At 38.8% G+C, this 27644-nt stretch overlaps 1 protein-coding gene across 1 annotated transcript in view; it reads left to right on the plus strand.

Moving 5' to 3' along the window:
* Positions 1-27644, plus strand: part of b3glctb (beta 3-glucosyltransferase b) — a 102151-nt gene that overhangs the window by 51942 nt on the left and 22565 nt on the right. Inside the window, exons 10-11 of the mRNA XM_049468948.1 lie at positions 17603-17672; positions 25040-25153. Of these exons, the coding sequence (XP_049324905.1) occupies positions 17603-17672; positions 25040-25153 (184 nt within the window). The remainder of the gene's footprint in view (positions 1-17602; positions 17673-25039; positions 25154-27644) is intronic.

Raw genomic sequence — 27644 nt, forward strand, 5'->3', positions numbered from 1 at the left:
CGCCTTATAGTGTGAAAAAAAAAACTAAAATGCTTGGTGAAGCATTTAGGTGGGTATTATCTGTAGTGCTGTACACTTACAGTTTTTGAGACTGGTAACTTTGATTAACTCTTGGTCTCCCTTTTTTTGGGTGGTCCAAATGAGAGCCAGTTTAATCAGTTTAAGGATACTTTAAAAGTTTTTGACATTTTCTAAATTGACTGACCTTCATTTCTTAGTCATTTTTGATACTTTTCAAACAGGGCTATTCAGTCTATAGTGAATACTCTACTTAGTCAAAGCACAGCTGATGCTCTCAAACACAGTAAGAGGGCAAGCAATTCAAGTAATTAACTCTTGATGAGTTCAGCACAGCTGTTAACTGAAAGCCTGAATTCCAGGTGACTCTACCTCATAAAGCTGACTGAGAAAATCCAGCAGAGATGTGCAAATCTGTCTAATCTAAGGAAGAGGTGCTACTTTAAAGAATGTAAAATATAAAATATATTCTGCTTTGTTTAACACTTTTTTGTTTGACTAAATTCCAGGCATTTTCTAATAATCTACAGCGCAGAACATTTTCAAACAACGAAACATCACCCCATTGATACAGTATGTTGTGAGGTGTTATCTTGTTATCTTGAGTGAGGCGTCATGGATTATCATGAGTGACCTGGGTCTTTCTGTGTGGAGTTTGCATGTTCTCCCATGTTTGCGAGGGTTTTTTCCTCCCATGGAACAAAGATGGCACTCAGGCCAATTGGAACTTGGTTGGAATTGCCCCCTAGGCGTGAGTGTGAAAGTGAACGTGTCTGTCTGTCTGTGTCTGTCTGCCCTGCAATGGGTTGTTGGGTGTATACTGCCTTCCGCCCAATGCCATCTGGGATGGGCAGCCTAAAGCAGTTGTTGAGGAATGAATGATTGAATAAATGAATGAATGGATGAATGAATAAAAAAATCTGATCCATTAATGCAAATCTGTCAGAATGAAATCTAATAAAATGTAGATAAACCATTCAGGCCAATGGTGAATTGTCTTTCATCTAAGCATTGGACCAATCAAGAACCCTATTGGCACACATTCATGTAAATGAATCGGAAGTGTATTATTTTAATTTATGCAGTTAAAGGAAGGACATAAACCATAATCAGATTTTTTTTATTACGCAGCTATTACTATGTACCTAGCTAAGGACAGTGTCGGAATGAGATTTTACTCAATGCAGTAAGTGGCCAGAGTACATCACATTGTACATTTGCACTTACGTTTATAGAATTTAGCAGATATGCTCATATAGAGGAGCTTGTAGAGGCATGGAGACATACAGGTTCTATTTTGCAACCGAATCAAATGTTGCAGCTGGGGTAGGTGGTCAAAGTTTGCATCCGAGCTGCTCTCATAAACGTGTTACTGGTAGACAGGCGGAAGTGTTAATATCTGACAGAGACATTTGTGGGAAAACCCTCCTGTGTGTAGGTGAGCATTATCCTGCTGAAAAAATTCAGTTGGAAGTCCTGCAATGTGGTTCCATGATGTACTGCACATATTACCGGTGATCAGTTCAGCAGTTGAGTCAATGTGTTGCTCGACAGCAACGGCAGGGTAAAAGCGCTCACCATTAGGCATACTTATGCAAACCTGATCGTCCAAGGAAAAACACTTATCTCCATTTTATTTTTTTTAGTTTACTGCATAATTTGAACAGACAAACTGTCCTTTACACTGTGCTAAAGTTTCTTGATGAACGGACCAATAAAAACTATTCAAAATGACCTGAAATAAACTCTTTTTACATTGACCTCCACTGAAAATAACAAGTTTTTTTCTCTCTCCTGTAAAGTTGCTGTTTTGGAGATAAGTGTTTTTCATTGGACAGCGACAATATATACGTTTATTGATACATTTCCCTTTTGTAATAGTCCATGTTTCCCATGTCCATGTCATCTGGTGCAAATTAAGGTTAATGAAGGTTATAAAGCATCGGAGAGGCATGTCTAGCAGTCCAAGTCTCTCACTAAGAGGTACACTAACCAAAATTAGATTGCCTTTATTTAAAGCAGCAGTTTTGTTGTGGGAAAACCAGAACAAGTGTCGAATTAGCTTTCTGATTGGTTAATAGAACTATTTTACTAGCACAATCTTTTTTTTTTTTTTTTTGCTAGATTTTAATAGAAACTTTCAGATGCTGGCTTGTTGGTTATATGGTTGGTGAACATTTTAAAAACGTAAGCTGGGTTGTGGCTAAGGACAGCCCTGTGCTCTGTACGCTTTTAATTGTTTGTTGTCTCTATTCCACACACCCAATCCTGTACAAAAGGACCTTGTTAATTAATTAAAATAGATAAACCAAATGAGATGAAGCAAATGTGTGTGTGTGTGTGTGTGTGTGTGTGTGGACTCAGTGGAGCTGGAATTGTTGTTTCACAGCTCCAGCCCTGAGGACACACTGCCCTGTACAGTTTCTCACCTCTCACTTTTAAATATTCCCAACACTCCTTTTTTAGTTCTACAGCTGGTTCTCCCAGACAGTGAATAAACACAGCCGTGAACTTCACAATATTCTAAATGGAGAGCCTGGAGGAACAGAGAATAAATAAAATAAAATCACTGGTTCATGAGGTAGTTGAGTAATGGCTCTAATTTGCATTGGATGTTTTTCCAGGGTCTGTCAGTCAAAAAAAAGCAATTAATTTTGAAGTTTTAATTATTTCTTTCCATCCTGTTACCAAGAGTGTTAGTGCTTAGCACTTGCTTGCCCATGCCAGACACAATAAACATAAGACATAAGACGAAAGACAATAGTGCAATTTTGATGGTGATTGAGATGGGAATTTGAAGCACTAAATGTAATTAATTAAATTCCTATAAGGACCGTGGGGCGGGAGCGGCAGAAATGTGTATGTGGTCGGCGGGCGTGGGAATAAAAGAAGCGATTTTTGTCGGGAGCGGGTGGTAACGAGACTAAAACACACGGAAGCAGGCGGGAGCGGGTTAAAAAAAAGCAGTCCCGCGCAGACCTCTACCCCAAACCCCAACAACCCCCCACAGTTAAAATGCTATTTATTGATTACTACTGCTTTCTACCTGTGTCCTACCAACTGTTTAATCTCTGCTGCTTAGGCACTGACTTCTGCATTACAAATTACAGACTGGTCATTCAGTTTTGAGGTGTCGAGTTTTGAACTGTCCTTTGCACCCTCACCCACATACACAGTTCAGTTCAAATATCCAGAAACAACTCACTAGTTTCAGAGACTTGGGTCAGCACAAACAAGATTACCCACACGACACTTCACTCTCTTAATCGTGGTTCAAGGTTCAAGGTTTTAGGATTAAATGTCCTAATTAACTGAAAGAATGCATTTAATATTAATATTTAATATTTCTTAGCAGTTTTTACCGGAGATGGTCGCCCTGCATGGTTCACGGCGACGTCAAAGAAGAACTATATGACACTGACACTGCCTAGATAACTTTGAGTCGGGTCCAGCTTGTATCTGACTGGAGTCTGATCGTGCTACTAAAAAAGAGACTGGTACTGATTGGATGACTAATCCCACTTGTCCCTCTGTTCCTAACTGATCCCTACTTTTCACAAAAATAAATCCGTTCTGATTGAGGTCATCCCTGCTAAACATTTTTGTCTTGTTTTTATTCGTTGGCGAAAATGTCAGTTCATATCGTCATTGTTTTTATTATTTTATGCTGTTTTTATTTAGTTATCGTTTTGTTTTTGTCTTGAAAAAAGGTTAGTTGATGAAAACTATGACTGAAATTATTCGTCAATGAAATTAACACTGTTAGGACATAAGGGCAGGAGATTAGATATCGAGGCTCAGGATTCTCAATAGAAACATTAACAAATTTGCAAATATGTTGACATGGTGAGCTAATGAGCTTTACCAAAGACTGATGAGAAACGGAGCTTAGCGGGGTTTGGCTGTGGCATGACATATCCACAGTTCAAAAAAAGAGAGAGACTTGGTACATTTTTAAACTAAATACAATAAATCCAAAAGGCATGAATGAAGATTTTTCTTTGAGTTGTTTTCTTTAATTTATTTTTTTGTTTTTGTGTATGTGGATCTTTAAGATACTGTTATTTGATTTTGAGAAGGACATAATTTTATAAGATTGTAATTAGTATTTTTCCATGAGATTGTGATTATCATTATTGTTTTTGAAGTATTTGGTTTTTCAATAATTGTTTTTGTTATTTTCTTTTCCCATTTCTGCACATCATTGATGTTTGTATATTTATTATATGTTTTTGTGTAAAATAACATGTAATACTGTAGACTCTGTAATGACGTAGCTAAGTGGGGCGGGGTGTAAACACCTGGTTGATCCATTTAGCAGCAGGTCTGGTGTTTGGAGAGCACGCTGAGGAAGGCCTAAGGGCCGAAACGTTCCTTTTTTTTCTGTGAGTCTAATAAACACACTTGGATATTATATGAGTGCTGTCCGGTCCTCTCCAATTTATGACATATCCACAGACAATGGTGTACTTGGTCAGTAGAGGGATTTTCTGACGCCTCATCAGCTTGCACTGCGGTGTTGTGCAACATATCACACGCAGCGATGACAGCACAGCAGCGCTCGGCTTTAAAATCTGAGCTCCACCGCTGAGTTATGTTGGCATTGAAGGAAGCAGATCCGAAAGATGCCCAGAACACTTAGAGAGAAGTACTCTCCAAACCATCGCACTAAATCACGCACGTTAAAATGCCCCAAATTTATTGACTTATTGCGTAATTCAGGGAGGAAGAAGCTGTACGGGGTCAGCTTGTGACACTGTTTCCAGCAGAGGGCAATGCTAGCAAAGTGCTAATTAGCTAATTATCACCAACCTGGTGCACCTGCCGTTCTCTTGTGTTCACGCCAGAGGATGCAACCTAGTTTTCTTGCACTTCTGCTGAAGGTTGACCAATACAGTATTCTGGATATGTTAAGAAAGAAAAGAGGAATAAAACCACAGTTCTAAACTAGTTCTTACTTTATGTAGCCGGTTCATTATAGATGCCTCATAGATGCATTCAATTAACATTCAACTGCTTGTCTATTAAATGTAACTGGATTCTACAATGAAAGTAGAAATGAAACCAGCAGATGAGGGAATTTTGTGCTTTTATTGCAGTTAAGCATGAACTAGCTTGTTTGTGTTTTGCCATTTAGCACAAGCTCACACTAACGTGTAGTGAACACTAAGAGTATACGCGGCGTGGCCAGCAACAGCTTATTCGCATAAACGTGACAGAGACCTTAAATGTCTCATTGTGAAAGGGACTGAAACTGGCAATAATAGAGCTGGTGAGATCTCTTTATGGGATTTTAATGAAAAGAATACTGTGAGCCGTCGGGGCGGGGGTGGGGGACCAAACACACCGAGACCAGGATAACTTAAACAACCCCGAAGGGGAATTTATTTAGAGTCTTTCACAGACAAAAGGAAAAAGTTCAGTCTTTAGCTCTGCAGCCCACTCCTTGTGGGATCAGCCAGGGCAGGGTCGGAGGCTGAGTCCAGAGCCAGTCCGCAGGAGGGTATGAACTCCTCTTCGGGCTGGCAGAAGGGTCCTGGAGTCCCGGACGCGGCGGCTCACACTGCGGGTCAGGATTCTGTAGGGAGGACAGAGTGGAGGAGCAAGAAAGAGACGGACAGAGAGACAGCGTCAGTGTCGTCTTGGAGGCTCTCCCCCTAGAATGCCATTTCAGCAGCCTTTTTGTGGGGCTGCTGAGTGGAGTTGAGAAGCTGCCAGCTGTGCAGCACTCAGTGTTTTCCAGCCGTGCTCGGAGGGCGGGGCTGTCCCGCCTGCTGGTGTTTTTCCACCGCTGTCCCACCGGTGGTGCTGAACGGTGGCCAGGCATGGGAAGGCGGTTCAGCTGGGAGCTGTCCGGTGCTGAACGGCGCTCTGTTTCCAGCGTCCTCTCTCCTCGAGGTCGGCGCCGCCGGCCACAATACATATAATATAATATAGGTATAATATGTTCCTTTTAAGAACTATTGGGTGGATTACAATGTATGTTTTGGTTATTATTTATTTAGTATGTATTTTATACTGAGAAAAACTGTTTTGCAGCCAGGGCCGCCGCTCTGCATACGCAGACAACGCAGCCAGCGTTAGGCCTCAACCATTTTGCAGTTGCAGGGAGCCAAATTGACTGAGAATGAAATGTGTTGAAATTATGACATTATTAAATTTAAAACCCAATGTGAATTATTTATGATACGCTCATCTTTTTTGTCTTTAAACATTGCATGGGGCACCTACTCTACTACTTAAAAGCGGCATGTTATTATTTTTGTGCATAATATAATGCCCCCACCCCTATTGCCTGAAATGGCACGGCTCGGTTTGCTCTGTTGGTTGTTGCCAGATGTGACATTTTCCAGTCAAATAAATAATCAAAAAATGCATGGAGGCGCTAAATCTTGCGCATGTTTAACCATTTTTAAAGTGTATGTGGCCATTCTATACAAAAACTTGTCCAGTGCAATATTTGTGTAAGTTAAAAACTTAAAATAAAATAAACAAATAGGATGAAAAATCGTAACTTATCTGGCAACCTTAGTCCTAACTAAAGTAGCAACTACTTGAGTTTGACAGGAGACAAGTTCACCGCGCGAAGTTGCTACTAAATGGTAATTCAACTATGAAGCGACGGTTTGAGTCTGGAGCTGAGAAGAAGAAAAAGAAGCAGAAAGATGAGGCCCATGCATCCCTTTCTGGTGAGTAACTTCGATGTTAAAGGTTTAAATAGTTTTGATTACTTAATGTTCAGTGGTGTTGCCTGAGCTAGTTACGTTGGCTTTGCTGATTTGGTAGCTTTAAACGCTTAACTAGAAACTAATCTGGGTATTGCAAGGCACGTGGCACGTTTGCAAATAGTTGTAGTGTAGTTTGAAGATTTTTAGTGACTTTAATAAAAAATTAATAAACAGAGTAGCCTACCTATTGACTAATGCCGTCAGTGCACTATCCAAATGGTCTGTATGACAGCAGGATCAGACAGCTCTATAGATTTTGACAGGCTGATATAAATACACCACGAATATAAACGATAATTTCATAACCTTTAAGGCTGGCTTGTGTAAATGACGTGTCCACTGCTTAAAATAGACATGCATCGTTTCATTTATTATTTATACATTATAAATAGTACTCTTGTGCTGTTCTTCACTGTTATTGGCCTTACTTATAACGTTGTAAATATTCACAGTTACATGTGTAATTTTAATAAATAGTAAAATTTTGCGTAAACCTTTTGTGTTTGTGTGTGTTTTTTTTTTTTTTTTTTGGGGGGGGGGGGGGGGGGGGGCCTCCCTGACCAGTTATGCTTAGGGCCTCCAAAACCTTAGCAGCGGCCCTGTTTGCAGCATTTGACTATATTGGAGCAGAAAGTGTAGTTTTGTATACTGCACTGCCTCCACCATGTTTGACAGGTGCTTTTAGCACAGTTTAATCCTTGTATAATTTGCCCTTTAAATCAAGTTCCAGAGCTGGTCAGACATTGTTGCAGAGAAACAACTACAGTTCTGGAAAAAAATAAGAGACCAAATCAGTTTTTTTCTAATTTTGCTATTTATAGGTATATTTTTGAGTAAAATGAACATTTTTGTTTTATTTTATAAACTATGGACAACATTTCTCACAAACTCCAAATAAAAATATTGTTATTTAGAGCATTTATTTGCAGAAAATGAGAAATGTCTGAAATAACCACAAAAAAAGATGCAGAGCTTTCAGACCTCAAATAATGCAAAGAAAACAACAAGTTCATATTCATAACGTTTTAAGAGTTCAGAAATCAATATTTAGTGAAATAACCCTGTTTTTTAATCACAGTTTTAAACATGCATCTTGGCATCATGTTCTCCTCCACCAGTCTTACACACTGCTTTTGGATAACTTTATGCTGCTTTACTCCTGGTGCAAAAATTCTAGCAGTTCAGTTTGGTGGTTTGATGGCTTGTGATCATCCATCTTCCTCTTGATTATATTCCAGAGTATTTTATTTACCATAGAAATACCAGTTTTCACATTTTTTCAGTAGGGTTCTCAAATATATGAGCTTTTGAGGCCAGACCGATCTTGTGACTACCACTATTAATATATTTATACTGTATTTGCATTGTTAACTCACTTTAACAATACATTGTGGATACCAGCTATTCCAAACATGTGCCAAAGCAATTATGTTGACTGAAAAAAAGCTAAAAAATGTATTGAAGTTGTATTAAGAGTTGACACAGGTGTGCAAATGCACTCACACTGCTCGTTTAGTCCCAGTAGAGAAGTATCCTCTAAAAATTAGAACTCCTTTTTTTATAATTTTATTCCAGATTTATCCCCATTTTCTCCCAATTTGAATATCCAATTGTCCCACCCCTTTGTGCGTCCCCATCACCGGTGACGCCCGGCACGCACGGAGGAAAGCACAGACGCCTCGTGCTGCCCAGCGCCACCTTAAGTGTGATGGGAGAGAGCGCCATCTACCAACCCCAGAGGGAACAGAGCCAATTTTGCTCCCTCTGAGCGCTGGCAGCTTGATGGCAAAGCTGCATGAGCGGGGGTTCGAACCTGCGACCTCCCGCTCATAGTGGCAGCCCTTTAGACCGCTGGACCACTCGGCACCCCAGAACTCCTTTTTTAATACGGTTGATTTCAGGAGAAACAATGAATGTGCATTTCTAATAGAGTAGCTAACAGCAGTATCTAGTTTGCTGTCTTTCCCATCTCAGCTCATTTCGTCCCATCTCAGCTCATCAGTTGTGCTCCAGTCAAATTGCTGGGCATTAGCAGTCACTCCACTAGTCCATATTAGACTCTTTTGCAATCAAGTGTGCTTCCTGGTTTTGTATATAATTTTGATATAATATAACAGAGCAGAGACTGTAAAAAAGATGGACGCTGTGTCGCCGTTCCCATTCATTCAGTGAAAATGAAGCCAAAATCTTCCGCCATGTTGGCAATCCTGAAACTCGAGTCTGTAGAGCGCAGTAGAGACCAGAGGAGAGAGAAAGACTGTGGAGAGCAGCCTACTCATTTAAATAACCCCGCCCCTGAGGGCTGCCTCGAGGTCACAGGCTGCAGAGCGGGGTGGAGCGGAGCTGACGGTCTGTTATTGGTCCCGTCCATAACCAGCCCTTTTACAATAACCACACCTTTTTGAATAGAGCTGAGTAATGTTTATAAAAACGAATTCTGTGGGGATATAAAAATTTTATAATATAAGCAGAGGTTACACTAGCTGCTGTGTTTAAATAATGGAGGTAGAATTGCAGTATATTAGAAAAAACGTGATTGAAAGTTGTTCAGTTTTGCCTGTTTTGAAACCTATGGGGATGGGTGGGGTTACACAGCTTTCTGAAACCGAACAGCAGGGGGCGCCCGACCTGTGGTGGCTTCACTTTTGAGAGACGATGCTCTGTCCAGATATACACAGAATATGGTACAGAGCAAAAACTGGGGCACTGTGTTTACTGGCTGATACATTTTGTGCCGTTTGCCTTTTAATAAATGAATAAATGAATGAATCACCTGCACATCTGTTGTAAACATGTCTGCTCAATGCTATTATCAGTGCTGCAGTAGACTCACAGGCTCCTTAACCCAATGCTAAACTTTTTACTTTATTTTATTTGCTGTTTAAAATCAAATACAGCACAACCATCAACTTCATCATTTTTTGTTTTCTGTAAACATGAATCCTAGTGCTATAGGTACTTACTGGTGTACACTGTTTAAAAACGAAGTGTAAAAAAAATGTAATTTTTCAGCAGCAGGGAGCGCCAGAAAATGTCTTTAAATAAACAGAAAAATACTGTCACATTTAAAACAGATATAAACAGTAAAAAAACAGTTATTGTATTTACTATGATTAACAACTATTACTGTTTTTTTACAAGAACTTGTCCTATAATTACATGAAATCTTTCTCTTTCAACAGATTTCAATTCTTAAAAAAGTATCATATACTCCTTATAAAAGAGAATAATTATTCATTTTACAAAAAATTATCCTATAATTACATTACATTTTTTACTTTTAATATATTTAAATTCTTTAAAAAGTATCATATACTCCTTATAAAACAAAATAATCATCAATTTCACAAGAAACTGTACTATAATTACATAAAATCGTTCCCTTTCAACAGATTTTAATTCTTAAAAAAGCATCACACACTTCATTAAACTGGAATAATTACTAATTTTACAAAAACTTGTCCTAAAATTACATTAAATCTTTCACTTTTAACTTTTAACTTTTAATTTCCATTCTTAAAAAAGTGTCATACACTCCTTATAAAACAAAATAATTATAATTTTTACATGAAAAATTACATGAAATCTTTCACTTTTTTCTTCATTTGGATTTATGTTTCCTGTTCTCAATTCTTCTGGTCAGAGATAAATACAATGAGAGCTTTACTTGTGGATGGTTCAGCTGTGTTGTCAAAGCCATTTATCCATTCAACAAATCAACAATCTCTGCCTAAACATATTTTGTTTTGCAAAATATTTCATGTTTTTTGCATGTTGGTATTTGCAGAAATACACACAAAATGCAGTTTTTAAATCAAGGTATTTATTATTAAGGGAGAAAAAAACAAACGAATAACTGGTTGGGCCCCTCTTAGCAACAACAACAGCAATCAAGCATTTCCTGTTACTTGCAATGAGTTTTTGGCCCCCTGTTCTTTAAACATCTTTCTTGGGGATCATGAAGATGTTTTCTGGCAAAATTGAGATGAGCCTAAAGCCCTATCCGGACGGGATTACTATCTCAGGGGGTCCTGGGGTAATTTTCTCTTTTATAGGGTGTGCTTTGTGATTTTATTCCCGTCTGAAATGACCATATACGTGTTTTTCTGAGACGTCTCTGAGAAAATTACAGGCTGAATTATACTCTGTGGTCCTCCGGTAATTTTAGTCCTTTTTCCAGATGCACATCTCTAAGTTTCATCACCTTGGGTTTAATAATAATTTAAAAAAAAAAGCTGTTTGTCCAATGCCATGCTCTGTAATTACACTTTGGGCGTGCGTTTCCACGGAGATCCACATACAACACAACAGCGAGTGGAAATGGAGGAGCTACTGAACCAATTCCTTAGTGTAGGAAATACAAATTAGTCTCCAGATATGTGAGAACGATATCAGTGGGAGTAGGGGTGTGCCATATCGTACCGTACGCGATAATATCTGCCAACATTTTTACATATCGTGAACGATATTATACCCTAAACATATGGTGCCATATCACCCACCCTAATTATCACATCAGGGTACTACTTTTTTTGCTGATTTTAGCAAAAGAAAAATTCACACTGATTATATCTGTCCAGTATCATTTATTTTACCTTAACTCTGGATATATGGAGATATTTGGAGTGCATAATTAGTATCATGACATTCTGCATCATTGACCTCTATTAGAAGTCTGATTAAATTCTTGTACTTTTTAATATCTCAGGTAGGGGTGTGACATAAATTGTATGCAATAATTAAATACAATTTTCATTTGTTGCAGAGGTGTATTCTTAAAAAAAAAAAAATCATTTATATCGCCAAGAGTACCGTTATCGCAAAAATACCATGAAATATTGTGATATTATTTTAGGGTCATATCGCCCACCCCTAAGTGGGACAATAAACAATATAAATACCTGTTGCTAAAGTTTGGCTTCGTCCCAAACCAAAGTCAAACCAAGTCAGTGTCTCTTCTCTGCTCCAGTGTCTTTTAGAGTGCTTAAACGCCGCCATCATGATCCGTGTGCAAAACCTCATTGGTCCTCCTGTTGTTTCAATTGCAGTGTGGATGCAAGGGTTTTATCTCTAAGTAGAAGTGTTAAATATTTCTCACAGACTTTCCTAATAAAAAAAAAAAACTAATCCCATCCAGGTATGGCTTTAAATGTTCTTTTTGCTCAGCAGAGGTTTTCATCTTTGCACATGTCGGCCATTTTTGCCCAGTCTCTTTCTGATGGTGGAGGCATGAACTCTGACCTTAACTAAGGCAAGTGAGACCTGCAGTTCTTTGAATGTTGTTTTGAAGTCTTTTGTGGCCTTTTGGATGAGTCGTCGCTGCGCTCTTGGGGTACTTTTAGTCGGGGGGGTCACTCCTGGGAAGGTTCACCACTGTTCCATGTTTTTGCCATTAGTGGATAATGGCTCTCACTGTGGTTAACTGGATTCCCAAAGCTTTAGAAATGGCTTTATAACATTTCCCAGACTGATAGATCTCAATTACTTTCTGTCTCATTTGTTCCGAAATTTATTTGGATCTTGGCATGATGTCTAACTTTAGAGAGACTTTACTTTGTCCGTCAGGTCCTATTTAAGTGATTTCTTGATTGAGAACAGGTGTGGCAGTAATCATTTGTGGGTTTTCTAAGTGATAAACTACAGTTAAATTATGTTTTAACTGGGGGGGAGGGGGCAAACGCATTTTCACACAGGGCATGTAGATTTTGATTTTTTTTCTCTCTTAATACTGGAAAAAAAACTTCATTTAAAAACTGCATTTTGTGTTAACTTTGACTAATATTTAATTCTTTTCATGATCTGAAATCATACAGGGTCAAACGCCGTTTCACACTACTGTAAGTTAGCTAAATGTCTGTCACATGTTAAATTACATTTTCTTAACTATCTGTATGTTGGCATTTATTTTACTTTGCAAAGTAGAAATAAAAAAAAGAAATTTGGTCTGTGGCCCACGATTAAATTCACTGCTTTAGAGCAAGATTTTCTTGTTTAATGCAAAATACAAATGAGCAGTGCAACACCTTGAGGCTGTTTGATTACCCCCTACCTCTACTCAATTTACTAGCTGGCTAATGCCGCTGCTCTAATACAGAATAAAGCCGTTACTGCTTGGCAAGTGAATGCCTGGATTTAAGCAAGAAACCTGGCATCATTGTTCATTCAGCAACAGGAATGACTCAGTTTGCTTTATTGGATATTCCGGTCAGATCTCTCTAGTAGATCCTCACTTTGAAGAACTGGATGTACAGAGAATATAGATCATCTGTTTTTTTGGAGCAAATTAACATTCAGTACACAGTGTAAAAATAACCCCTTTGAATGTTTAGCAGAAACTCTTTCTAAGGTAGGAAAGAACATAAGAAATGTGTGGTTTTGAAAGTCTTTGCTAGAAAGTCTTTTGTCCTTGGAATCAAATCTCTGTCTCTTGCACGGTTTACTTAACTTTTTTTATGTGGAATATCAAATTTGAATCCACTGTCATATGTGGTCCTAGATCAGATACAAGACCATTTTAGTGAGGTCAAGGTGATGAATTACCACCTCAACAAATAATTTGTAACTCCAAATGCAAAAGTACTGGTTGTAGCTTATCTGGATCTCATTAGAGAACACTTCCAGTGCTCTACAGTGCTCAATACTGGGGTGTTTTTGGAGGGATGACAAGGAAAGGGAAGGTCAACTGTGTGTGTAGCCAAATGTATTTATTAGAATGGGTGTCCAAGAACATTCTATCAACCGTGCAGTTTGATTTAGGGCGGGTCTGTGTGTCTTTGCTATCGTAACAGTGAGAAAAGTATGCCTTGCACACCTCGAAACACGCAAAAGGTGTGTACTAAATCTTTGAAATAATCATGGCTGTGTTTTTTGGCCGTAACATGAAATAAACTAATTAGCATGTCACTTGCAATTAATTTGAAGAACCAGGTGTGCTCTGACTTTGGCGCGTTGCTCTTTTAGGGGCACAGCTACGTACAGTAGGTGTGTCCAATGCTGCTCAGGGCCTGCTCGTTCAAGCTCAACAGTAAGTACACCACTAGGTGAAAAATGGCCAAATTGTGACCAATTAGCCTTTTCCTCTCCTGTGTCATGTGACTAGTTAGTGTTACATGGTCTCAGGTGTAAATGGGGAGCATGGCTGTCAACTTTGGTGTTTTGGCTACAATTTTCTTGTATATTTGCTACTGGATATTCAGCATGGCACTCCATAGCAAGAAAATGTGAGAAACAGATTTGTTGCTCTACAAAAAGATGGTCTAGGTTAGAAGAAGATTGTTAAATGCTGTAAAACTGAGATACAGCAAGATGGCTGAGGTCACACAGCAGCTTTCCTGTATGGCCTTCTCAGCATCAACCAATATCCAGGTTGGCTTGAAGAAGTAAAAGGTTAGCATGCAGTGCTCAGACCATATGCCGCATACTGCATCAACTCTGTTTGCATGGCACTGTCTAAGAAGAAAGCCTCTTCTGAAGCTGACACACAAAAAAGCATGCAAACATTCGCTAAAGACAAGCCGTGCAAAAGCATGGATTACTGTAACCATGTTCTGTGGTCTGACGAGATCAAGATAAACTTGTTTGGCTCAGATGGTGTTCAGTTTACATCCACCAGCTCCTTGATGTTGCCATCGAAGTGTGGAAGATGATTCCAGCGGCAGTGCAGGTGGCTGCACAAAATATTGACAAGATGGGTGTACTCACTTTTGTTGTCAGCAGTTTAGACATTAATGACTGTGTGTTGCTATTTTGCGGGCATGGCGAATTTATACTGTTATGCAAGCTGCACACTGACTATTTCACATTGTGTCAAAGTGTCATCTCTTGAGTGTTGTTCCATTGAATTATGTGATAAAATATTTACAAAAATGTTAGGAATGTACTCACTTTCATGAGATACAGTACATTTTAATGTGGCTTGGACTTATCCAGAAATACATATTTGTTTGGACTATAATTCACACTTTTCAAATTTCAAATTCAAATTTTCTCAAAAATTGACAGTGCACCTTATAATCCGGTGCACCTTTTGTATGAAGTTTACCAGTCAGGTGTTAAGGAGCAGTAAAGCCACTCTGCTAAAGTACAATATTATAAGGGTGAGTTTTCAGTAAAGTCTCTCCAGCACTAAGGCTGGGTGCAGCAGCATTAGCATTAGCGGCTAACCACAGCACTAGCTCTTTCGCCGTACAGAGGTGTGTACATTGGGATGTAGTCTGTGTGTTTGCCATGTTAAAACAAGCTACGTGGAACAAACCACTAGCTGATAGCGCCCTGGGTTACAGGAACACTCAGGGGCTCTCAGTCTAGTGCTATCAATCGGCATTTATGCCCCACTAGCTCTGTAGTTAGCGGCTAGCGTCAATGCTAATGTTCCTGCCTTAGTGCTGGATAAACTTCCCTGAAAACTCACCCTTAGATAAAATATTGAAATCTAAGCTTACTGTAAATAAACAGAACCAAATAAACAGTTGTGAATAACATCTGGCACTCGTTTGACTTTAAAATGATTTTTTTATTATTACAGTTTTGTTTACTTAGGCACTTCCCCCAGCTTCCCTATTAGAAGGGAAACATGGCGACACTCTTGTTCACTTCGATATGGTCATCCATAAAAGTGTCGCTTAATGCACCTTATAATCCGGTACACCTTATGTTTAAAAAATAGACATTAATTGATAGTAAGCTTTATTTTAGAAAAATATTTTTAAAAGTCCTGATACGCAAGATGGATGATGCATCAGGTGTAAACAGGGTCAAAATCAGTCTACAATTAAGGCTCTGATTATTTCAGCAGATGAAAGTGTTGTATCTATGATATGGGGATTTCTAGTTTGAATCTCAAAGCAATCCAGACTGTTCTCATACAGAGTTCTTCTCCAATGGTGGAACAAACTACCTTCCACTACCAGATCAGGAGAATCTCTCGCTATCTTTAATAAACTCCTGAAGACAGAGCTCTTCAAAGAGCACTTACTCTCCTAACACCTCTAACTAACTACCTTCTACTACCAGATCAGGAGAATCTCTCACTATCTTTAATAAACTCCTGAAGACAGAGCTCTTCAAAGATCACTTACTCTCCTAACACCTCTAACTAACTACCTTCCACTACCAGATCAGGAGAATCTCTCAGTATCTTTAATAAACTCCTGAAGACAGAGCTCTTCAAAGAGCACTTACTCTCCTAACACCTCTAACTAACTACCTTCTACTACCAGATCAGGAGAATCTCTCACTATCTTTAATAAACTCCTGAAGACAGAGCTCTTTAAAGAGCACTTACTCTCCTAACACCTCTAACTAACTACCTTCTACTACCAGATCAGGAGAATCTCTCACTATCTTTAATAAACTCCTGAAGACTGAGCTCTTCAAAGAGCTCTTACTCTCCTAACACCTCTAACTAACTACCTTCTACTACCAGATCAGGAGAATCTCTCACTATCTTTAATAAACTCCTGAAGACTGAGCTCTTCAAAGATCACTTACTCTCCTAACACCTCTAACTAACTACCTTCTACTACCAGATCAGGAGAATCTCTCTATCTTTAATAAACTCCTGAAGACTGAGCTCTTCAAAGAGCATACCTGTCAAGTTTTAGATTTAAAAATAAGGGATATTTTCCTCTGTCCGCTTAAAGCTGTCCCACCAGCCCAACGAAGGTTCAGTATCCCTTACATTTTAAGACAGGTTTACAAAAAATCTAAAATAACCACATGTGAACCACTTACATACTACAATTAGATTATCAGAATCTGAAATGTTGTGGACATTCCTACATATGTCATTCTTTTAATACAGCCAAATTAAAAATCCTTTTCTAGATATTAAAAAAAAGTTAAGATTTCATGTCATTTTTGCCATAAATGCACTCTTTTATATTATATATTTATTTATTTATTTAATAGATTTAAAATTGAACAAAGGGTGCACAAATTCTGCAAAATGAATGTAGGTGACCTAAAAATAGTATTATGAGCTTTTACTAAAAGGACATGGACCACATATATTCCATCAGTAAAAATTAGTCCTAAGTGGCCTGCACAATTAATCATTTTTAATTAATACTTCTTTCTTTTGATCACTCAACCCCTGATCAGTTAATTTCGGTCCTCTTCACATTTCTAGTTAAACTGAGTCACGAGCTGTATTTTTTTTATTTTAAAAGGTTTAATCTGAAGAAAAATCGCTGAATATCCAGATCTGTTTTAACATCAGCAGCTCCGACTAGCTGCCTGAACTCACAGTGACGGGGGGCTTCACCACACTGACTCTCCTTTGCAAGCTGATTGGCTGTTTCTCATGAAAGGAGGGACTTTCTCCTTGAACCGGCTCCACGATTGGTTAGGAGACACAGCGGGGTCAGTGCCCTGTCTCTTCAATAATATATATTTTTTAATCTTAATATAATAAGGGAAATTTACGGGAAAATACTAATACGGGAGGACGGCGGGAAAGAGGAGTTAAATACGGTAGTTTCCCGGCCAAAACGGGAGACTTGACAGGTATGAAAGAGCACTTACTCTCCTAACACCTCTAACACACTAACTACTTCTAACCTCATTTCCTTCTTCCCCTCCTTCACTCCTCTATCCCATTACTTCCTTTTGACCTCCTTTAGGCCCTATCTAAAGATGTAATGTAATGTAATCTCGGATTATGGTGCGTGGCATCAGTATCTGGAGTCTGAGAGAGCACTAGAGGAGGGTAGATAGATAATTTGCCTTTTCCAATTAAGTAGATATATAAATGTCATATAAAGCACTAGTGATATGTTAGCATGCTTCTTTTAATGAAGACCAGATACTGTATAATATATATTAGCAAGATCTTTCTCTTGTATTTCTCTGTATAGGGGAACCCAGTGAAGAAAGAAGAGCTGTTTGTTGCAGTGAAGACCTGTCAGAAATTCCACAGGGATAGAGGTATGTCAGCTCACAGCTGCCGGTCTGTGCCTCCCAGAGCAAAAAATTAACATTTTCATCCGATGAAGTATTTATATTGTGACCCTGTCGTCCTTTCCCACTGGGTCGGGAATCAATTATCCATTCTGTTTACATGTTATAATGAAAGGCTAATGATATGCATATTTTTAAAAGAAATCTGCAATTAGAAATAGCACATTTCAGCAGTGACATCAATTAAAAAACAGATAGCATATAGATATTAAAAAGAAGGAAAACAGCAACGATTTAGCACATTAATGCACACACTGACATGGTAACTGCCATGGGACAGTAACAGGTATCATCTGGTGCTTACTAACATGAATTAATGCATTAGTTACCATGAATAAGACATGAGGTAATACATGAACAATGCTTAGGTTAATTAAACACAGAACAACAACATTAATTAATGTTACTTTCACATAAAACAAGTGAATCATTTGTTAAGATGAATATTAAATCATATATACTTTATTATCATATACTTTATACTAATGTTAAGTAAACAAGTAACAACTGCAGTAGTTCATCCTCTTGTCATTGGCTTGTGTAATGCAGTTATGCATACCGTAATTAAAAAATATATTTATATTTAAGTAAAAATTAGTCTGGATGGTGCTTATGCTTCATTTCATCATATATATGAGTGTGAGTGTTTAGAAACTGTAAATATAAACCATGATTAGCCACGATTAATGATGCCTTTTCGAAGCATTATTAGCATTTATTAAACATTACTAAGCACTTATACAGCTCTGTTCAGTAAAATAAATATACCTGATGTAAAGAGTTGACACAGTGTGTAATGCAGGCTGACCTCCCATTACTTTAAGCTCTGCAGCAATGCTGGCAGCACTCATGCTTCCATTTTTTAAAGCCAACCTCTGGATATTATGCTGAACATGTGGACTTTTCTTTGGTTGACTGAGTGCAACAATTCTGTTTTTCACATTTTCTTGCCATTAAGTGCCATGTTTAACATCCAGTGGTCAGAATGAGAGAATTGTACTCAAAACACCAAATCTAACACACCTGCCCCCCATTTACAGCTGAGGCGATGTAACACCAACAGGGAGGAAAAATGACTAATTGGGCACAATTTGATTATTTTCACATAAAAGTCTACTTACTTTTGTTGCCAAAAGTGAGTGTGTTGAGTTATAATAAAAAATATAATAAAATGTTTACATAAATGCAAGGGGTTTTCTCACTTTTGTGAAAAACTGTACATTATAAGGTATTCACATGCAACCATAAGTGTGTAATTTCAGTAAAAGTTTCCATATTTTAGACACTCCATCAGAAACTCTTGATTGTGGGTAATCAAAGAATGTGTGCACATGTAAAAACCTTTTGTTAACACAGCTGACAACTCTTATAAACTGATTATAAAACAATTTACTCTAATTTCACATTCCCACATCACACCTTTTGTCCCAGTTCATCCTGATTGGTCCTTATGCAGATGAAATAAACACTTGTGAGACTCTCAGTAACTTCAACAACATCTCAAGGATGTAGCAGAAGTCAATCACATGAATCCATTCAGGAGATAATCAAGACATGTTGATTGTTTAAATAAATTTGTTGTTTTTATATATATATTTTAATATATTTACCTGAGAAATCACTGATCATGTAACAGGTCTATTAACATCACAGCTTTAACAACAAGTTGAATAGATGTGCCACCAAAATCCACTTTTTTTCATGTTTTTTGTGACATACAACAGGTCTCTCTAAATTGTATATGCATGCTGCACATGAAACTGTTCTTTAACTTCTATTGTCTGCAGTAGCTAAGAAAAGAAAATACTCAGGAAAAAAAAGCACCAGTTTCTATGTCAATCTGTAAATTAGTATTTATGGCCCCGCCCACCTTGGCGAGGTGGAGCTGCAGCCGGGCTGCAGTAGAGCCGACACAGTCTCTTTTATCAGCTAAAGAGCTTACAGCTCTGTTTACACAGCTAGTTAGCGTTAGCTATGTTGTGTAGCTATCTATAGGTTTAAATCGGATCTCCGGTGGATTCTTCATTTTACAGAGACCTTAAATATAAACTACGGAGACACAGTTTGACAAGGTAACACAAGTCAAAGGCAGAACACCAGTCACAGTGGGCGCTGTTCGCATCCGACTTTATGATGTATAGCGGACTCTGGGGCTTCAACATGGATAAACTGCCTAGTTTTGTTTAGTAGCGTTAGCCCGCAGGTGAGCCCGCAGGTGAGCTACGCCGCTATCTGTGGCTGCGGGGCCACTAGCCTCGATGCTAAGAGTCTGTCCTTAAGGGAAGATTAAGGGTTAATATTATCTTTACAAATAAAGCTCTATATCTAAAAACATTTTTAATTTGAATTTTGGAGCTGTAAAGTTGACTTTAGGGTGGGGGGGGGGTGGGTGGCAGATAGGCATTTTCTGCTGCAGCAGTGCTGTTAGCCAATCAGAGGCAATATGTTTCCATGTATGAATATTCATGAGCAAGAGCCAAAATCCTGTTGTTCTTGAGAGACCACTAATTCACTTTTTTTTTCTAAAAATTCGAGTCCACAACTAGACATTAAAAAAAAAAAACTATGGAAACATTGTACTTTTTATAGACATCTTTCTGGCAAAAAAAACAAAACAAAACATTTGTATGTTTTCGTAGTGGCCCAAAATAACATTTTGTGCTGCCTGGTAATAATAATTAAACAATATAAAAAAAACCAAACAGTAATAATAAAACAGTGTTGAGTTCAAGAAAGGTGCATTCCTTGAAAGAAAATGTGGAATAATTGTAGATATAGGTATTAGTGAACCCATATGAATTAAAGCGGTATTTATCTTGTTTCATTTACAAGTAGTACTCTAGTAAAATAATGGATAAGTGAGTAATAAATGTGATCAAGTGCGTGAAATGGCTACAGGAGTTCAGGGTTTCCAAACTCTGGATTTAGTTTTCTGCACCAGACGTAAAGCTCATGTGGGTTGCCAGATTGCCACACACTGTGGCAAGCGATGATGAGTCTTACTTTGTAGTTGGTCAGTGATGTTACGGTTATGGTTAGCAACCTTAATGAAGCTTAATGATGACCTGTTCAGCAGAAAAATAGGCAGCTCGCCCATTTCAAAAATGGCAGCATACTGATCAGTGCTGCGGTCTTTTCTTGGCAACCTGGGGGAAAAGTGGTGGTGGGTAGATTCGGCACACACAGAAGCTTTGCTTACAGGAGTTTTCTTACTGTCTGTGCTTTAACTCAGCATGTTTGCTCAGTTTCTGATGATACATCCTGATTATTTTATGAGTTACTACAGAAAATATAATAATATAAATCCTTAATGGTCTTTCAATACTGTTAAAAAAGTTATTTTGCGCTGAAGCAGTAGGAAAAGTCCATTGGATGCGAGTCCCTGCATTGCAGTGGAGGGGTCTGAACTGACTGCAGGCTGGGAGCTGTAATTCACAGCTCAGGATACAGTTGGAGGTTTCTGGCCTCTCTGTAGCTTTAGTCTGGCTTTCCTCTGGATCAGCATCTCATCTCAGCTGCTCCTCGCCTGTAGGTGAAGAGGTTCTGTGATGACGGCAGCAGTTCGCTCCAGTTTTTCCTAAAGTTACTTCAATTCTTCTGCTGCCTCCCATTTATAGAAATATACTCATCCAAATTTAGGCTAAATTGCTGCAATGGAAGATAAAATGTGCCTATATTTGTGCAGTGGAGTTTTCTAAGCGGTACTGTGATTAACAAGGACTTCTCATTTTTAAGTATGTTATATATCCTGTGAGCCAAGCTGATGAACAAAGTGTGGTTCCAGTGTGGGCCAGCATGTGTAACTATATGTTCAGTTCCGTCAGCAGCTCACCTGATTTACCAACTTTACCGATTTACCAAACCAGGTGTTGATATGATGAGAACTAGAAATAACTCAGATAAGGAGAGATTAGGAGATGTTTTAAAAGCTCTGCTTTTTGTAAAATTCCTGTTTGTATTTATTGTAATGCTAATGTTTTACTGAGCTAATCTTCACAGATAAGAAAATTATGCTTTCCGAAAATTTCCTTAGGTGCCTAAAACATTTGCACAATACTATACTATATATATATATATATTTTTTTTTTTCTTCAGATTATCAAACAAACTTTAATATCACACAAATATTACCTGAGTAAATATAAAAAAAAAAACTTTTTATATGATGATTTCATTTATTAAGGAAAAATAACTATCCAAACCAGTCTGGCCCTATGTGAAAAAGAGTTTACCCCCCCATAAATTAACTGTGATTAATCACACTGTTTGGAAAGCTGAGTTTTATTTAAATACTAACCACAACCAGGCCTGATTACTGCCTGTCCTGTAGAATCAAGAAATAAGAAATCACTTAAATAAGTTCACAGCTTTTCTGAACTAGTTCAAGTTCAGTTCATACATGCTCAAAGTGAACAGTTCACGTTCAAAGTTCACAATTTTAATTCTGAACTAGTTTAAAGTTCAGTTCATTTTACTTTTTTCGTGAGATATTCAAATAAACACTTTTTTTCACACCACAAGCTAGAAATCACTATACGTTCTTTGAAACGGCTCATTGTGGACATTTCTACTAGACTTCAACTGCAGCGCTTTCTCTCTCTCCCGTCATTGGTCTCTCTCTCTTTCTGTATCTCTCTGTATCTCTCTCTCTCTTTGTATCTCTATCTCTCTCTCTCTCTCTCTCTGTATCTCTCTGTATCTCTCTGTATCTCTCTGTATCTCTCTCTCTCTCTCTCACCCTCGCGCTTCGTGCTCTTGTTGGTCTCTCTCTCTCTCTCTGTATCTCTCTGTATCTCTCTCTCTCTGTATCTCTCTGTATCTCTCTGTATCTCCCTCGCTCTCTCGCCCTCGCGCTTCGTGCTCTCCTCGGTCTCTCTCTCTCTCTCTGTATCTCTCTGTATCTTTTTCTCTCTCTCTCTCTCTCTCTCTCTCTCTCTCTCTGTATCTCTCTCTCTCTCTCGCCCTCACGCTTCGTGCTCTCGTCGGTCTCTCTCTCTCTCTCTCTCTCTCTCTCTCTCTCTCTCTCTCTCTCTCGCCCTTGCCCTCCGTGCTCTCATCGTCGGTCTCTCTCTCCCTCTCTCTCTCTCTCTCTCTCTCTCTCTCTCTCTCGCTCTCGTGCTCTGCGCTCTCATCGTCGCTCTCTCTCTCTCTCGCCCTTGCCCTACGCGCTCGTCGTCGTTCTCTCTCTCTCTCTCTCTCAATTCAATTCAATTCAACAGTGCTTTATTGGCATGAATGTAAAAGTCAACACTATTGCCAAAGCATAAAACAGAAAACAAACAATTGAAAATTAATTAATAATAATAATTATCCATCCATCCATCCATTTTCCTCCGCTTATCCAGGGTCGGGTCGCGGGGGCAGCAGCCTAAGCAGGGAAACCCAGACTTCCCTCTCCCCAGCCACTTGGGCCAGCTCGTCCGGGGGAATTCCAAGGCGTTCCCAGGCCAACCGAGAGACATAGTCCCTCCAGCGTGTCCTGGGTCTTCCCCTGGGCCTCCTCCCGGTGGGACGTGCCCGAAACACCTCACCAGGGAGGCGTCCAGGAGGCATCCTAATCAGATGCCCAAGCCACCTCAACTGGCTCCTCTCGATGTGGAGAAGCAGCGGCTCTACTCTGAGTCCCTCCCGGATGACTGAGCTCCTCACCCTATCTCTAAGGGAGAGCCCAGACACCCTGCGGAGGAAACTCATTTCGGCCGCTTGTATCCGTGATCTCGTTCTTTCGGTCATGACCCAAAGCTCATGACCATAGATGAGGGTAGGAACGTAGATCGACTGGTAAACCGAGAGCTTTGCTTTTTGGCTCAGCTCTCTCTTCACCACGACGGACCTGTACAGCGCCCGCATGACTGCTGACGCAGCACCGATCCGTCTGTCGATCTCCCGCTCCATCTTTCCCTCATTCGTGAACAAGACCCCAAGATACTTAAACTCCTCCACTTGAGGCAGGACCTCCTCCCCAACCCGGAGAAGGCATTCTACCCTTTTCAGGCTCAGGACCATGGCCTCGGACTTGGAGGCGCTGATTCTCATCCATAATAATAATTAATAATAATAAATAAAAAGAAAGATTACATATATACAATTACACCAACAGAAATTATTATTTACAGGATTAACACTTATAATTATTATTAATGATAATTCAAATAGAAGGAAATAAGAGTGTGGAGACTTTATAAATGTGTAATAATAAGCAATAAATCAGTAATATTTGAAATTAGTTATTATAATTTATATTGTGTGGTTTTGTCCACACTCTCTCTCACTCTCGTGCTCCGCGCTCTCGTCGTCGGTCTCTCTCTCTCTCTCTCTCTCTCTCTCTCTCGCCTATGCGCTCTGCGCTCTCTAGCCAACGTTCATTTACAGTGATGTCTGCCGTTCATGACACATAATGTGAACTAATTCATGTTCGAGTTCTTTATTAAAAATGTGTTGCGTTCAGTTCAACCTTCACGGAAAAATGAGCGTGTTCAATAAACGTGTTCTTTTGAACTCGTTCACGCACAACACTGCCAGTAGAATGATAATAGTAGTAATAGTAGTATTACTGGTAGTAAGCATATGATAAAATGTGACTTTTAATGACAAATATTCTATTATGTACGGAGTGGCAAATTAATTTTTGTAGTCCACCTGCCCACAGAATCAGTTTTTTTTTTTTTTTTATGGTGAATTGTGACGGTAATGTCCTGCAGTCAGAGTCAGTCCTCGGCTTGCCTAGTCATGTTTTAATTGTGTTCACGATCGCTCTTCTCTGTGGTGAGGTCATGGCGAGGCTGTTATGCTGCAGGTACTTAGACAAATAAAGTGTTTTCTCTCTCTCTCTCTCTCTCTCTCTCTCTCTCTCTCTCTCTCTTTGCAGAACGGAGCAGGAAATAAGCAGGGTCTAATTAGGCAAGCTATCCTGCAAATCAGCAAGCGCTGTGGCCAGGCTTAATTGCATCGATTTGCATGATTATCTTTAGAGTTTGTTTTTAGCGACAAGTTTAGACCGCTTTAAAAGGGACCAGTGTACCAAAAGCTACGTTTCAGATCTGAACTAAAATCATATTTTAGAACAACAGTGCAAAGAATGCAGAATTAATAAACAGGAGGGTTTTTTTCTGATTTTCTGATCGTGTTTATGCTTATCGCTTCATGGCCTGTAGCCTATTGTCAGATGAGTTTGGCTATGGTTTTTGCTGGCTTGGCTCGTTGTATGTGCATTTGGTCTCATTATCATGTTGCAAAGCTGTCTTAAATCCACTGATCTGTCCCTAATTCTGCCTTAATCTCATTTTTAGATCAATGCATAATCATTAGCCTTCTGTCTGTCTCACATTTTTCAGTGCCAGTTGTGAAGAAGACATGGGCGAAGGACGCAGCGCTGCTGGAGTATTACAGTGATGCTGCAGACCCAGCTATCCCCACTGTTGACCTGAGAGTGCCCAACACTGAGAGGGGTCAGTTACATACTTTATTTTATATTCACTCCAGCAGTAAAACACATTTTACGTAACCTTGTAATGACTCTTTTTGTGTGTAACTTTTTTATCTATTGCTTAAAGGCTTTGCTAATACACATTAATGATTAATTTCCAATTAGTCTTCCAGCAAACAACCTTTGTTTCTAACCAGTTAATCTGAATATGGCTTCTGCTTAGTTGATTGATTGTCTGTCAATGTTTCCTTTTTTATTTATTGTTTCCAGTTTTTCAGGGTTTTTTTTTAGCTTACTACCTTAGATCTTGTACCCAAGGCATCGTGACAATGGGCTCCATTGTTACAAAAAGCTCTATATAAAGTGTCTTACAGACACTTTATATGTACAAACCAGACCATAGTGTATTTGTATTAATTAACCCTTGTTTGATGTTCATATTTTTGTTACTCGTTTACTTTGTTACTTGTATTTAATTCAGCAAAATTAAGCAATTCTACATTAAAATGCTTTACACATGCTCGCTTCACCTAAATTGCAAGCAATATAAACAGCTTACATGGTTAATATTTGCCCTTTACCTTTCTTATGTTACACTTCTTTTAAAAAGTGCTACTCTTTTTTAATTAGTTTTTTTAATAAAATGTAAAAGAAAATGAATTAATGGGGGGGGGGTACAGTGTGTGTTTATCGAAAATGTTTTGATATATTTGATATATATATATATATTTTTTTTTTTTCACAAAAAATGAGCCAATGCCAATGAGTTTGAGTTAGAAAAAATATATTTTTTGTATCATCTGATGAAAAATGAAAACGGGTCCCACAGACCTGAACACCACACAAGGGTTAAATGTATTCTTTTGCCCTTTATATGCCTTTCTGCTCCACAGTGAAACATTTTGAATCAAACCCTTCTGACCCAATTTAATTTAAAATTAAAATTGTTTAATTTCATGATGTCTCTTAATATTAAACTCCTTAATTACGACAACTTTTAGAGTCTGTTGCCCTTTTTCTGCGCTACAACTGTACACTCTCACCGCTTTTAGACTCTTTTACCCCGTTTTTCTGTGCTAGAAATGCGCACCCTCTCCGCTTTTAGACTCTTTGGCCCGTTTTTCTGTGCTAGAAATGCGCACCCTCTCCGCTTTTAGACTCTTTGGCCCGTTTTTCTGCGCTACAACTGCGCACTCTCTCCGCTTTTAGACTCTTTGGCCCGGTTTTCTGCGCTACAACTGAACACTCTGTCCACTTTTAGACTCTTTGGCCTGTTTTTCTGTGCTACAACTGCAGACTCTCATCACTTTTAGACTCTTTGGCCTGTTTTTCTGCCCTACAACTGAACAGTCTCTCCGCTTTTAGACTCTTTGGCCTGTTTTTTTGCGCTAAAGTGACAAAGCTGAAGCTTGGGACATGTTGGACCTTCCAACAGGACAAGGATCCCAAGCATACCTCCAATTCTACCCTGGCTTGGTTGCGAAAGAGGGGCTGGAAGATTCTGGAGTGGCCATTGCAATCATCTGACTTAAATCCCATAGAAAATCTCTGGTGGGACTTGAAGAAGGCAGTTCTAACATGCAAGCCCATGACTGTCAAAGAACAGGCGGCATTTGCCCATGAGGAATGGGCTTAGGTACCTGTTAATCGCTGCAAGAAACTTGTGTCATACTATATTTCACGTCTGAAGGGCGTTATTTCTGACTAAGGGAGTTGTACTAATTACTAATGCTGTATATGACTAAGGAGTTATAAGGAGAATATTTTTGTCAATTTAAAAGAATCTGAAAAAGTACATTTGTTGGTGTAAAATATATATTTTATAATGTTGCATTTGTCTATAATATTATAAGTCCTTATTTGATCTGATTGTGAACAAGATAAAGAATAAATATAAAGCTTACTAAAACTTAGTGCCTGTTTTAACTGGAAATGAAATATATGGGTTGTTCTTGGATTGTGCTTCCCCAGAATGTCTCCAATTTTCTGTTAAACTGAATATTCCTGATATTAAGCAGAGCCTGCGTTAAGCTTACATAGGCTTGCATAAGCTTTAAGCAGTCGAGTCAGAAGAATGATGTCACTTCTAGGGCTGATGTCATGCAGTTAATGTAGAGTTCAGCTTAAGTGCTATATTATTGCCCCAGACATCAGTGGGAGTGTGAAATCTTTGTTTACTGACTTTCTCCAGCACATCCCAAAGATTCTCAATGGAGTCTCAATGGAGTCTGGTGAACTCTCTCAATCCGTGTGTGAAAATGATGATCTCATGCTCCCTGAATGATTCTTTTGAATTCTGACATCATCTGTCATCTTGGAATATGTCCATGTTCATCAGGGAAGAAAAAATAAATCCATTGATGATAGAATAACCTGGTCTATGTTCAGTATATTCAGGTAGAGTCAGCTGACCTCATTCTTTCAGCACATACTGTTGCTGAACCTAAACCTGCAGACCAACTGCAGCATCAACCAGCCAACCCACATCATTTACTTACTTACTTAAATCCAGG

This window comes from Astyanax mexicanus, chromosome 20, assembly GCF_023375975.1.
Source record: "Astyanax mexicanus isolate ESR-SI-001 chromosome 20, AstMex3_surface, whole genome shotgun sequence".
NCBI lineage: Eukaryota > Metazoa > Chordata > Actinopteri > Characiformes > Acestrorhamphidae > Astyanax > Astyanax mexicanus.